Source organism: Anomaloglossus baeobatrachus, chromosome 1 (assembly GCF_048569485.1).
Source record: "Anomaloglossus baeobatrachus isolate aAnoBae1 chromosome 1, aAnoBae1.hap1, whole genome shotgun sequence".
In the NCBI taxonomy this organism is placed as follows: Eukaryota; Metazoa; Chordata; class Amphibia; order Anura; family Aromobatidae; genus Anomaloglossus; species Anomaloglossus baeobatrachus.
Window position 1 is genome coordinate 442,919,168 of NC_134353.1, and position 14,645 is coordinate 442,933,812.

At 48.5% G+C, this 14,645-nt stretch overlaps 1 protein-coding gene across 4 annotated transcripts in view; it reads left to right on the top strand.

Moving 5' to 3' along the window:
- The first annotated feature begins 536 nt into the window (after positions 1–536).
- R3HDM4 (R3H domain containing 4) overlaps positions 537–14,645 on the top strand; it is a 148,037-nt gene continuing 133,928 nt past the window's right edge. The window contains exon 1 of one of the 4 annotated variants that reach the window (XM_075337878.1): positions 537–695. In XM_075337878.1, the coding sequence (XP_075193993.1) occupies positions 646–695 (50 nt within the window). In that variant the 5' untranslated portion in view covers positions 537–645. The remainder of the gene's footprint in view (positions 696–14,645) is intronic. The other 3 variants (XM_075337879.1, XM_075337875.1, XM_075337876.1) reach the window with 3 other exon arrangements.

Sequence of the window (14,645 nt, forward strand, 5' to 3'; positions counted from 1 at the left end):
GTGTGTATGTGTGTCCTTTGTGTTCAGTATGTACAGTGTGTGTGTGTTGCACATATAGTGACAGGCAGCACAGTAATTGCAACTCGCCTTTATTTTCAGGAATTATAATCTTTTGTAGGAGCGACACATATCAGAGCACTGACTAATGTAGAAAGGACATGTACAAAAAACACCACATAAAAGAGGAGCGCGGGCCCTGTCCAGAAGAGCTGACAATCTGAGGAAACGGAAACAATAATGCTAAAAACTGTTTTTACTGCTTCACTAGATACATACAAGGGTGTAGAATGAGGTTCCCAATGTACAGGGGAGGTTCTGTATCATCACAAGGTGTAGCAGAGGGTTTTTTTTAAAAAAAGAGCCGTTTTTTGAGCCGAAAGAGCCGATTCTTTTTGGTGAGCCGAGCCAAATGAGCCGGCTCATCAAAAAGAGCCGGACTGCCCATCACTATACTAAACATAGCACAACACCGTCAGAGAGGTGGGCAAGGGGGCAAGGCAGCAGAACCACGCCCACATGTGACGTCATGACAACAGGAGCCCGCTAACGTGTTCGTGACGTCGGCGCCTGATAAGGGAGGCGTGGCGCCAGTGACGCTACTTCCTCCAGAGGAGACAAACATCCAGAACGGCACCGAGCCCCAGGATGGTAACCAGCCGAAGCACCGAAGCTGTGGGGGAGGCGGAGAGTCCTCGGTGAGTACTGGGCACAAGAGGTGGAGTCCTCATCTGTGAGGAATGTGCGGCGTGTCGGCTCCTGTACAACGTCAGCTACGGGAAGATGCGGCTGCTATATACTGACCTTTACCCCGAGTAGGGGGCGGCGGCGTCACCATCGCCCTGCTGAGCGAGGGGGGGGGGGCGGCAGAGTCACCATCGCCCTGCTGAGCGAGGGGGGGGGGGGGCGGCAGAGTCACCATCGCCCTGCTGAGCGAGGGGGGGGGCGGCAGAGTCACCATAGCCCTGCTGAGCGAGGGGGGGGGGCGCAGAGTCACCATCGCCCTGCTGAGCGAGGGGGGGGGGGGCGGCGGAGTCACCATCGCCCTGCTGAGCGAGGGGGGGGGGGCAGCGGAGTCACCATCGCCCTGCTGAGCGAGGGGGGGGGGGGCGGCGGAGTCACCATCGCCCTGCTGAGCGAGGGGGGGGGGGGCGGCGGAGTCACCATCGCCCTGCTGAGCGAGGGGGGGGGGGGCAGCGGAGTCACCATCGCCCTGCTGAGCGAGGGGGGGGGGGGCGGCAGAGTCACCATCGCCCTGCTGAGCGAGGGGGGGGGGGGGCGGCGGAGTCACCATCGCCCTGCTGAGCGAGGGGGGGGGGGGCAGCGGAGTCACCATCGCCCTGCTGAGCGAGGGGGGGGGGCGCGGCGGAGTCACCATCGCCCTGCTGAGCGAGGGGGGGGGGGGCGCGGCGGAGTCACCATCGCCCTGCTGAGCGAGGGGGGGGGGGGCGCGGCGGAGTCACCATCGCCCTGCTGAGCGAGGGGGGGGGGGCAGCGGAGTCACCATCGCCCTGCTGAGCGAGGGGGGGGGGGGGGGCGCGGCGGAGTCACCATCGCCCTGCTGAGCGAGGGGGGGGGGGGCGCGGCGGAGTCACCATCGCCCTGCTGAGCGAGGGGGGGGGGGGCGCGGCGGAGTCACCATCGCCCTGCTGAGCGAGGGGGGGGGGGGGCGCGGCGGAGTCACCATCGCCCTGCTGAGCGAGGGGGGGGGGGCGCGGCGGAGTCACCATCCCCCCCCCCCCATCATCCTGCACCCACGAAGGCACTACTGTCCCCTCCCCCCAATCACCCACGCAGGCACTACCATGTGCCCCTTCACCCCCCCAATTATCCCCGCACCCACGCAGGCACTACCGTGTCGTTCCTTCCCCCCCCCCCCCCCCCATCCCCACGCAGGCACTACCGTGTGTCCAGAAATCCCACCCACCATCCCCGCACCCCACGCAGGCACTACCATGTCTCCACGCACGCAGGCACTACCGTGTGTCGCCGCCCCCCAATTGTCACCGCACCCACGCGGGCACTGCCGCCCCCCAATTGTCACCGCACCCACGCGGGCACTGCCGCCCCCCAATTGTCACCGCACCCACGCGGGCACTGCCGCCCCCCAATTGTCACCGCACCCACGCGGGCACTGCCGCCCCCCAATCGTCACCGCACCCACGCGGGCACTGCCGCCCCCCAATCGTCACCCGCATCCACTACCTCAGTGACGTTCCCGCTGACGGCGCAACTCACTTTAGTTGCTCTGTGGAGCTCACAGTGAGCGGCGGTGTTCTATGGCCGCTCCTGTCAGCTTCCGATGTAGTAGAGCTGGATGCGTCGTGGGACCTCGTGTTGATTACGCCGGACCTGGAGGGGTATTTGGGGATTAATAAAGTGGTGAAAGAGGGTGTGTGGTATTTTTTTTTTGTTTGTGTCTTCTATTGCAAATAAGGTTAATTTTTCGGGTATGTGTGTTTTATTTACTTTCCCTTACAGGTTAATCATTGGGGGTGTCTCATAGACGCCTGCCATGATTAACCTAGGACTTAGGAGCTGCTATGGGCTGCCATTAACTCCTTATTACCCCAATTGCACCAGGGACATTCAGGAGGAGCCGGTTAGAGTCCTGGGACTGTCGCATCTAATGTATGCGGCAATTGCGGGCGGCTGCTGGCTATTTTTAGCCTGGGGGGGGCTCCCCATAATGTGGGGCTCCCGATCCTGAGAATACCATCCTTCAGCCATGTGGCTTTACCTTGGCTGGTATCAAAATTGGGGAGGGGGGGGGGGGAATGCATGCCATTTTTTGTTTTTGTGTTTTTTTTTTTTGGTTTTTACTGCACTACATAGACCTGCCCACCGGCGGCTGTGATAGGTTGCAGTGAGACAGCATGGGGGTGCGTCTGACTGCAACCAATCATAGGCGCCGGTGGGCAAGGGAAGCAGGGAAAACTAGATGGAATAATGAGCGGCCGGCATTTTCAAAAGAGAAGCTGCCAGAGCAGTGGTGAGTGTGAGAGAGGGACCCTTCAGAGAGGGACCCTTCAGAGAGGGACCCTTCAGAGAGGGACCCTTCAGAGAGGGACCCTTCAGAGAGGGACCCTTCAGAGAGGGACCCTTCAGAGAGGGACCCTTCAGAGAGGGACCCACAGATTTTAAATGATTTAGAACGTTCTGCTGGACATGCTGAGCATGCTCAGTAGAACGTGATGGAATCCTTAGCCTCTTCCCTGATGAGTGGGGGGCGGTGGTGTCATCCTCGTCCTTTTTAGCCTCTTCCCTGATTAGCGGGGGGGCGGGGGAGCCAGTGGAGTCCTCATTGCTTTCTAAGCTTCCCCCCTGATGAGCAGGGGACGGGGCAGTGGTGTGATCGCCCCGTGAGCCATTCCCCTGATGGGCGGAGGGGGAATGCGGCGGTGGTGTCAAAACTTATTGGTCCAAAACTTATGGAGACCTTTGATCTGCCCTGAGCAGGGAAGATCAAAGTATTGCAGCGCGCCTGCGCGGGACCTCAATGCTGGCGAGTGTGTATGACGTAGCATGCGTCATACACCCAAGCTTCAGAAGGACAAAGGTGGCTGAAAGAGGAGGCAACGGAGACACCCATGCGACCAGTCTGTTCCGACCGTTTAGTTGAGTATTATGAAGTGGTTTTTTTTCCGTTCTACACAGCGGCCTGGGCTCTTATATACAGAATGTTAGAATGCAGCATGTTATAATGCTATATATAAGAGCTCACTGGTGGTGGCCGCAGCCTATAGTCGCCAAATCTGGTGACAGGTTCCATTTAATAAGTTTCTTGGACATAGAATGAATGTCATATACGCAGATTACAGGGAAATGAACGCATATCACAAAAACAGGTGACTATTATGTTCTCTTTCCTTGATAGGTGGGGGAATTAACAAGAAATATACGTAGATAATAGGGAAATGAACACAATTTCCACATACAGTGACCAAGCAAAAGGGTAACAATGTTTTGAACTTTTGACTTTCATATTTCACCATTGATTACAGCTTTGAGTGGGAGACTACCTTCATTTTATAGACCTTCATCTTGGCTGTCTCATAAATAAATTTCACTTACAGCTATTTAACATACGATGCACTGCATTCATGAATACCCTTAGGAGGAGAGATTAAGGAGAAAAATGCAGCTCTTACATGAGTGTAGTATTGGGTATGTAAGAAGCGTACATAAGTGTTTGCACTCACATGCCTTCCAATAGTGTAGGCTCGTAGTCCGTGACTGGGGGTTGTCAGGCACTCTGTGTGCTGCTGATCAGTCTGCTGTCACTAACTCCTCCACTGGGGCTATCACAGGTGCTATACAGATGAGATGGAGACTGCAGGTGGCGCGCCCAGTGGAGCCAACAAATTGAAGCAAAATCTGTGTAAAGGGTGAATTTATTTAAAAACTGTATGTACATGAGTGGTATGGACTTACCATGTTTTTAACAATTAGAACAGGATCACTACAGCAGGATGTTGCTCCTAGCAACCAGGAAACCGACTGCTGTAGGAAGGAGGGAAATAAGAGTGCAGCAAAGTCCAGACATGTTGGTGGTAGGGGACTTTATTATTACGCGTACAGACAGGGTCATCTGTCGCAGAGACCGTGAATGCCGACCAGTGTCTGCCGGGTGCTCGGGTTCGGCATATTGCGCATCGGATAGACAGATTGCTGGGTGGGGCTGGGGATAACTCAGCGGTCATGGTGCACATTGGTACTAATGACAAAGTTAGAGGCAGGTGGAAGGTCCTTTAAAAATGATCACAGGGCACTAGGAGAGAAGCTGAAGTCCAAAGCCTCTAAGGTGGTGGTTTCAGAAATACGACCTCACTAGAAAGACAGCAGGAGCTTAGGGAGATAAATATGTGGCTTAGAAATTGGTGCAGGAAGGAAGGGTTCGGGTTCATGGAGAACTGGGCCGGCTTCTCAGTTGGCTACAGGCTCTACAGTAGGGACGAGCTGAACCTCAATAGGGAGGGTGCAGCTGTGCTGGGGGAGAAAATGGTCAGACAGATGGTGGAGCTTTTAAACTAGGATCTGGGGGGAGGGAGGGTAGTGGAGCAAATAAGGGGATATATAGAGCAGATAGACAGTGAAACGGTAGGGGTCAATGGTTTATGGGGGGCTAGGACATTCAAGGAACGTAGGGAGGCTAGGAGTAAGGAATGCGTTAATAGTATTAGATGTCTACTGGCAAATGCAAGAAGTCTTGTAAACAAAATAAATGAATTGGAGATTCTTATGTCAACCATGGATTATGATGTGGTGGGAATTATGGAAGACTGGATGAGAACCATGACTGGCTGACAAACATACAGGGTTATACTACATTTAGGAAGGACAGGAAAGACAAAAAAGGTGGTGGGGTGTGTATATTTATCAAATCTAACCTAAAACCTGTGTTGAATGATGACATTAAGGGGAACTGCAACAATGTAGAGTCAGTATGGGTAAATGTACATGGGGAGGGTAATAATGGAAAAATGCTAATTGGAGTTTGCTATATGCCTCTTAACACACGTGAACAGGTAGAGGGTAAAATGCTGGAACAAATTGAAAAGGCAGCTAATAATAATAATCGGGTTTTTATTATGGGGGATTTCAACTATCCAGACATACAGTGGGACATAGAATTCTTCTGGTTGTGCTAAAAGCTGTAAATTCTTATCTACTATTCAAGACCATTTCCTCTCTCAGATGGTAGATGAACCAAGGAGGGGAGATAATTTTAGATTTTAGATTCTTTGGTCCTGTCAAATAGACTGGATACCATTTCAGACCTACAGGTCCGGGAGCACTTGGGCACCAACGATCATAATATGGTAAGCTTCGACATAATATTCAATAGAACATTTCAAAGGGGAAATGCTAAAACCTGGAATTTTAGTAAAGCTGATTTTAACAAATTAAGGGAAGAGCTTAAATGTGTAGATTGGGACAATGTCATGGTAACTGGGGATACCGAACATAGTTCTGTAAAAAACTTATACCCTCTGGTAATAAAATGTCCAGGAATAAAAAGAAACCACTATGGATAAATCGGACTGTACAAAGTATAATAAAACAAAAACTAAGGGTGTTGAAGGCTGAGAATACAGAAATAGCATTTCAGAAGTATAAAGATATTAATAGGAAATGTAAAAAAGAAATCAAGCAAGCAAAACTAGCTACTGAAACAAAAATCGCGAAGGATATTACAATAAATCCCAAAATCTTTTATAAATACATTAATGCCAAAAGGAAAACAAAGGATAGTATTGGCCCCCTTAAAATATAATAACACGTTAGTTATAGAGGACAAACAAAAGACTGAGATATTAAATAGGCATTTCTCATCAATGTTCACCAAGGAACAGACTGTTCCGGGGATCATTCAACAAGTGAAAAATCAAAGTTCACCACCTGTTATAATTAATTTAAAGGAAGGGTGTTGTGGTTTTTTATTTTGTGTTAATGATTATGAAATAAAGTATTTTTAATACAAAATTAAACTCACTGTTTATTTAGTTTTTATTTAATTCTAGTTTTACTGATGCACTGGGGACTGCCATCTTGGATTTGGTGTTTGTAACCGCAGTTACTCACCTCCTTTATGGCAGCCCCCAGGGCATAGAGGACAGTGGTCGGAATCCGACCCCATCTAGTTACATACAGAAGGCGTCTGCTGTAAAATGGATGCGCCTCCCGGGCTGTCCAGATCACAGCAGAGGGAGGAGATCAGCGCCATCATTGTGGAGCTCACCCCAAATCCCCACCCACTCCTCCAGCTCACTATACCGCGGCCCCCCCTCTCTGGTTGTGCTCACCTCGGGCCTCCGCTGCTCGTACTGTGATGTCTGACAGGATAGGCTGCCGAGGCGCAGGTCTGAGGTGAGTGCATGCGGCATTGGGATACAGTCAGCGAGCTGAGCGGGGCATTGGGATACTGTCAGTAGGCAGTGTGGGGGCATTGGGATACAGTCAGTAGGCAGTGTGGGGGCATTGGGATACAGTGCGGCGCGGGATACAGTGGAGCACTTTGCAGCTGGCCTTAGTGACACTTTAGACATATTAGGATCACTCTGTGATCACCCAACAAAATGGCTCCGCACTGTGATCCTAAATTTCATTCTCTTATCCTTTTGGAAACATCCAGATTGGGAGGTGATGGTGACATCACACAGGAGAGCAGATTACACCCACTTTTACTGCAGCTGTAATGTGAGATATTTCTACAGTCAGATTTCAGCAGCTTCTCCCCCTAGTGTGTAAGAGTGGAATATATCAAACTTTAATTTTTTTTTTTTTATATATATATATTTTTCTCAATTAAAAACAATTTTATTTAAACATAACATTAATACTTTTCATTTTTCAGTTATTGAATTTTTTTTTTTTTTTTGACGACCCCTTCCCTTTAACACAAGTACGCTTGCGTCTGAGTAAACTAAACATTGACAAATCCCCAGGCCAGATAGCATTCATTCATGAATATTGAGGAAATTGAGCTGCGTAATCGACAGACCGCTGTATCTCATCTTTTTAGACTCACTTGTAACAGGGTTGGTGCCTCAGGATTGGAGGATTGCTGATGTGGTACCGATATTTAAGAAGGTAAAAGGGTGGATCCAGGCAACTACCGTCCAGTAAGCCTGACATCAGTAGTATGCAAAGTTTTTGAGGGCATTTTAAGGGATGACATGCAGAAATATATTGCAGAAAATATAATAACTGACTGACAGCATGGATTCATGAAAGATAAGTCGTGTCTAACCAACCTGTTGGGGTTCTATGAGGGGGTAAGTGCAAATCTGGATATTGGTAATGCAGCTGATGTGATTTATTTGGACTTTGCAAAGGCATTTGATACTGTACCACATAATAGCCTTATACTAAAGCTCCAGAAGCAAGGACTAGGGGAAACAATATGCAACTGGGTAAGGAATTGGCTAAAAGATATGTATGACTACTGTTTCCTGGTACATTTTCTAAATGCAGCAGTGGGGTGCCGCAGGGATCTGTGCTAGGACCAATTCTTTTTAATCTCTTTATTAATGACCTTGTGGATGGGACTGATAGTAAAGTGTCAGTGTTTGCTGATGACACCAAACTATGTAGAATATTAAAAACTGCATGCGTCCTGCGTCCCCTGCACAATCTATGGAGATTGTGCAGGGGCCGTGCGCACGTGGCATATTACAACGCAGCGCTTCGGCTACTGCCGAAGCGCTGCGTAAAAAGAAGTGACATGTCACTTCTTCCGTGCGCTTTGCCGGCAGCTCCTGCTCTGTCTATGGCAGGAGCTGCAGGCAGAGCGCACGTTCTCTGCTGGCACCATGCGCCTCAGAACGGAGCTTTTTCAGCTGCGCTCTGAAGCGCACCTTTTACGGTGCTGGGCTAGTACGCAACGTGCGCACATACCCTTAAAGCAGTCAGACTGTGGAATGCCCTACCACAAGAGGTAGTAATGGCAGGTACTATAACAGCTTTCAAAAAAGGGCTGGATGATTTCCTCAGTGCACACAACATTGTTGGTTATAAGTCACTTAGGGACAAATTGTATAATTGGTGGAGGAAGATTCAACTAGATGGACCTAGGTCTGTTTTTTTTTTTTTTTTTTTTTTTTTCAGCCCCCCCACCCCCCCCCCCCCCCCCCCCCCACCTAAGTAACTGTAAGGCCCCCTTCACACGTCAGTGATTCTGGTACGTTTTTTTTGTTTTTTTTTTTTTTTTGCTTTTTAACGTACCCAGAATCACTGACATATGCAGACCCATTATAATGAATGGGTCTGCTCACACATCAGTGAGGTTTCACTGACCATGTCTCTGTGCAGCGTTCACGCGTGTCCGTGATTGCCGCACGGAGACATGTCCATTTTTTTTTCTGGCATCACTGATGTCCCACGGACCACGCAGCGGTGTGATCCGTGAGACACGTGCCAGAAAAAAAAACGTGCTTTTAAAATAAAAATCATTTTTACTCACCCGGCTCCAGCGGCGCTCTCTGCAGCCCGTGCAGCCTGCTGCTTCTAAGCGGCTCATTACTGTCGCGCATATTCATGATGCACGACACAGCCGACCCCCGAAGCAGCTGCTGCGGGGGTCAGCGCCGGCCGGATGCTGCACCGCGGGAGCGTTCAGCACCATGGAGAGCGGGAGCGGGCGCAGGTGAGTTAATCTCTAAGTGCAATCACGGGCCACGGAGAACGGAGCCCGGATTGCACTTAGACAACCCACGTGTGCCGTGATTCACGACACACGGAGGGACATGTGCGTATTTTACACGTCAGTGAAAAACGTCACTGTTTTTCACTGACGTGTGAAACGGGCCTAACAAGTGTTTTGGCTTACTGAGATGCCTCCTTCAGATATTAAAGGGAATCTGTCAGCAGGTTTTTGCCATCTAATCTGAGCAGCATAATGTAGGAAAAGAACCTCATTCCAGCGGTGAGTCACTTACTGGGCTACTTAGTGTAGTTTTGATGATCTCCTGCTGATTAAACAGGGATTGTTATCATTAGAGGATTACATGGCATGCTGCCATGTAGTTTAGCATATTCATGAGCGCTGTATAACTGCTAGAAAGAAAACATTGCTTTTATCAAAATGATAGCAAACAGCTCAGTAAGTGACACATCCCTGGAATCGGGGTCTCTGCCTCTATATTATGCTGCTCTCAGATGGGGGAGCAAAAACCTGGTGACAGATTCCCTTTAAAACATCTGAATGCAGTGTAGTGCTTGTAATGGCCAAAATATTAGCTCACAACGGTGCATACAGATTGTTTTAATACCTGAAGAAGGCTTCTTAGTAAGCCAAAATGCATTGTTTTAGGGAGCGTGACCTGAAAAATCACAACCTGTACGTATGGAGTTAATCTGCAGGGTAATAACATTTAGACCCCGCACTGAGAGCCCCCGCTTCTGAAGGAAATTAACTTTGTCCCCCCCCCCCCCCCCCCCAGCAGCGTTCCAAGTCACAGCTTTATGTAAGGAGTGGTGGCTGTCATTGTCCCCAGCACTGAATAACAGTGGATCCTAGTGATGAGCAGTTGTCAATCAGTGCAGAGGCGCAGTTACAGCTGTCGCTCGCTATATACAGACCAGTGACTGCCTCAGCGTCTCCCTGTGACTGAAACCCAATTGTGCCTGGAGGATTAGTTATTTTCCACCCAGCAACAGGGTTCAATCCGCAGGAGCAAGGCAAGTTCAATGGCTAAGTGCACAAGTTAAGTTTTTTTTTTTTTTTTTTTTTCTTCCATGCATTTTGTTTTCTTGCAAATTTAAAGGGGTGGTTCACCCATATTTTTTTATTGTCTAGATCGATATTATATTGAGAAACAATGTTTCTCTCAAATACCTTGTGTTGGCAATAGTGCCTGTGAGAGGCGCTATTGCGGACCGCTGCTCCCCGTCCAGTGACGTACCCGTCCAATGCTGCCACGTCACATCCGTGCAGCCGGCTACATTCTTCCAGACTCTGAGCTGTGAGCGGTGTTTCACTGCTGTCACAGCCCATTTGCTTCCCCCTCCTCCCTCCTCCCTCCTAGCAGCACACAGCACGGCGCGTCTCCTGCTCCCCCCTCCCTCCTCCCTCCTCGCAGAACGCTGCAAGCAAGAGACGTGCTGTGAGGGAGGAGGAGCAGGGAGCAGATGGGCTCAGAATGTAGCCGGCTGCACGGATGTGACGAGGCAGCATTGGACGGGTACGTCACTGGACGGGGAGCAGCGGTCTGCAATAGCGCCTCTCACAGGCACTATTGACAACACAAGTGTCACAAACCACCGGGGGGTCACTCAGAAATCCCCCCGCGCTGGCTACCAGTACGTCACAATCGGGGGGTAACAAGTGGGGGTCACCCCTCCTTTATACCTCCCGACCGACAGACAGAGCACGTGACGCGCTCTCTAGCGCCCCTCTTATAGTCAGGCCAATTATGGAATTGCCCGACCATAAGCAAGGAGGCCGCTATACTACTTATGCCGATTATTGAAGGGTCCCCGGTGAGAGTAAGGTATATATTCCCCCGACCTCCGCGGGCGGAATATATAAAATCTCCCCGAATCTCACTGGCCTCCCCACAATAATCCTTGGCACAATTCGCTGCCACCAACCGATTTACGGTAACTATTAGCCGAACACACAGACGTGGGATTCAAGATCGAGATAACAGAACAGCCCAAGATTAATTATATAATTTAATCAGCCTAAAGCACACTAGAAACTACAATATATACAATAGGGAATCTACAGAATATACATATGTCAGAGTACAGTTACAGATAAAGCATGGTTTACAACAGGTATGCAATTCAATCAGTTACCTTGTGCGTCTGGCCACAGGGGGGCGCTGTAGACCAGGTTTCCAGGAACTCCCACAGATGTTTCTCACACGTGACCCCCAGCGAAAGAACACTGGAAAATGGCCGAAGTAGGGTTATCAACCTGGACAAATCCAGGTCCCCTCCTACCTTCGTGACCTCAGAGGGAGCACTGCTCCACCCCTGGCTGGAGTTATGGACAAAATCCACAACATGGAATATGGCCATAACTTGGCCTGGGAGCGTCGTAGGCGGACGCCAATGCTCTCATTGTGACAGTTATGAATTTAGCTACAGAACGAGGGGACTCATGACCTGTCTGCCAGTTCCCCATTGGCTGATATCACGCCTGGGGCATTTCCCAATGTCCTGCTCCCATAAAAAGGGTGTGCCGGCATCGTCCGCATGCGGAGACACCATTTTTATGGTTGCCATATTTATCGGAAATATGGCTTGCGAGATATGAACCATTTTTTACTGGAGTCGTTCTGTCTGCTAGTTCCATAGCCTTGCTAATGAGATACAACTCTTGTTACAGGGTGACGGCAGGGAGTCATCCTGTGTCCATTGTTCCCACACCACCTCATTTCCATATCACAGGACATGGCCATGGAGGTGTAAGTGGAACACTGAGAACAAGAAGGGAGGGGGCACTGCCAGGGAGTGATGAGGGATTATGACTGGAGTCATAATTCATCTTCATATCCCGGGATTTGCCTCACAACAAGGTATTTGAGAGAAACATTGTTTCTCAATATAATATCGATCTAGACAATAAAAAATATGGGTGAACCACCCCTTTAATACTACAAAGAAAAAATGCATGCCAGCAAAGTCTGAGAGTCCTGACTTGCTGTGCACATGCTGCTTCTTTTTTCCTTGCAGATTTCGTTGCAGAATTCTTTCTTTGTTTCTATAAGCCTACATTCATATGACCATTCCGTTTTTGCAGTCCGCAAAAAAATGATCCATATGACATCTGTGTAACAAACGCATCTGTTCCGTATACGGTCCATGTGCCATCAGTGTAAGTCCGTGTTTTTTTTTTTGTTTTTTTTTTGCGGACTGCAAAAAACAAAAGCGTTACATATAGTCCACATTATGACAAGATGTTGGTCCCCATATAAAGTCTATGGGGAACAGAATCCGACATAAAGGGGTACGAGCAAGCGCTTCATACTCACCGATCACCGGGAAGGCTCACACTGCTCCCGCAGCAGCTCTTTATCCTTCCCGAGCCGGGCCGCTCATTAAACTCGTACATGTTCACTGCTTCCCTCGCTCACCCAGTCTGGTTGCAGTCACACGCCCCGATAAGTGACAGCTGTCTGATTGCAACCAATCATAGCCGCCGGTGGGCGGGTCTTTATCGTACATTAAAATAAAAATGGTGTACGTTTAAACACACACCCCCACCCCCTCACAATTTCGATACCCAGCCAAAATAAAGCCTCACAGGAGGGGGCTGGTATTCTCAGGCTGGGGAGACCCATGTTATTGGGAGCCAGATTAAATATCAGCCAGAAGAATTGCCGGAACTTCCTAATCTCATAGTCTGAACTGGTGCATACTGAACATGACATATATCTTAAACAGTTGCACTCAAAGGGAAGGAGAAAAAAATATGTAGATGGTGTATTGGAATATAAATACACATTACTGCCAAGAAAATGGTTTTTTTTTTTGTTTTTTTTTTTTTATTTAAAAAAGTTACTTCGCTAATAAAGGGGGCCAAATATACTTGTACCCAGATACCAAGGTGTAACTCTCATCTGGGTCCTAATCTAATTGATATTCCTCTCTTGTCCCAACTGAACTTTTATATGGGCTTGAATAGAATCTGCAAAAGGGAAAATTAAAAACACTTGAAATAACTGGAGTGTGTAGACAAAGGAATGACTCCATATAATATTTTTAAAAAACAATCATATTTTCTTGGCAGTAATGTGTATTCATATTCCAATGTTCACCATCTACATACTTGTGTTTATTGTTTTTTTTCGCCTTCCCTTTTACTTGAGTGCAACTGATATTTTTATCTAAAAAAAAAAAATAAAATCAGCCAGCAGCCACCCAGAATTGCCGCATCCATTAGATTTGACAGTCCCAATACTTTACCGGCCCTTCCCTACTGCCTTGGTGCGGTGTCAATAGTGGTAATGGGGAGTTAATGGCAGCACATAGCTGCCATAAGTCCTAGATTAGTGATGGAAGGTGTCTGAGACCCCCACCCCATCACTAATCTGTAAGTGAAAGTAAATAAACTCAAAAAATCCTTTATTTGAAATAAAAAAACAAAAAAGCACCCTCTTTCACAACTTTAACACCACAAACACCTCTCCAGGTCCGACGTATTCCACATGAGTCCCACAACATTTCCAGCACTGCTACATCTGAATCTCAAAGCGAGAGCCGTAGAACAGGACCACCTGCTGTGAGATTCAAGCTGCAAGCGAAGTGAGCAGCGCGGTCAGCAAGACTTCACTCGTGACTTCCGGTCACCGGTGGAGAACTCCAGCTGTGACTGCACGATACTTGATGTGATGCGGCCGACCATTGAACTCTGTGACGAGTGCTGACGTCACGACTTCAGTGGAGCTCATCACCGCAGGTAATGAATTTAGCTAACCTCATATCAGCCCTCATCAGATATAGATGAGAAAGACCTATATTTCACACTCCCCTGTATTTTGTAATTTTGCACCCTTTTAGTGCCTTTCATGTGGCAGTAAAGGGTGTTTAGCCTTGTACTTAGTCAAAAAAATAAATAATTAAAAAAAAAAAATGCGGGGTACCTTACTTTTTGTAGCCAGCTAGGGTAAAGCAGACAGAGGCAGCCTACATACCACAGCTTGCAGCTTCACCTTGGCTGGTAATTCAAAATAGAGGGCACCACACACTTATTTTAAGCTTCGTCAGGCTGCATATTGGATGCAAAAATATCTCGACCCCTTATCTCTGAAGGGGGTGGAGATATTTTATTGAAATTTGGCCAATATATTCTGGACCAAAACTGCAGAGATGTCACGAAATTTCAGCCCTCTATGGCTTTTCTTCCAAAAAAAGAAAAAATAAAAGCAATTTTAAAAAAGGAATAGTTACATTTGTACCTATTCAGCAGGACAAAGGTTAAATTAAATAACTTAAAGCAAGGTGGTGTTTCTCTCGATTTCCCCCTCTTCCCCCCCCCCCCCCCCCCACAAATTTGGATCACCGGACAGGGTAAAGCGGACGACTGTGGTTTGATATTCTCAAACTAGTTAGGTCCACGGTTATTGGACATTCCCCAGCCTAAAAATAGCAGGCCGCAGCCGCCCCAGAAGTGGTGCATCCATTAGATGCACCAA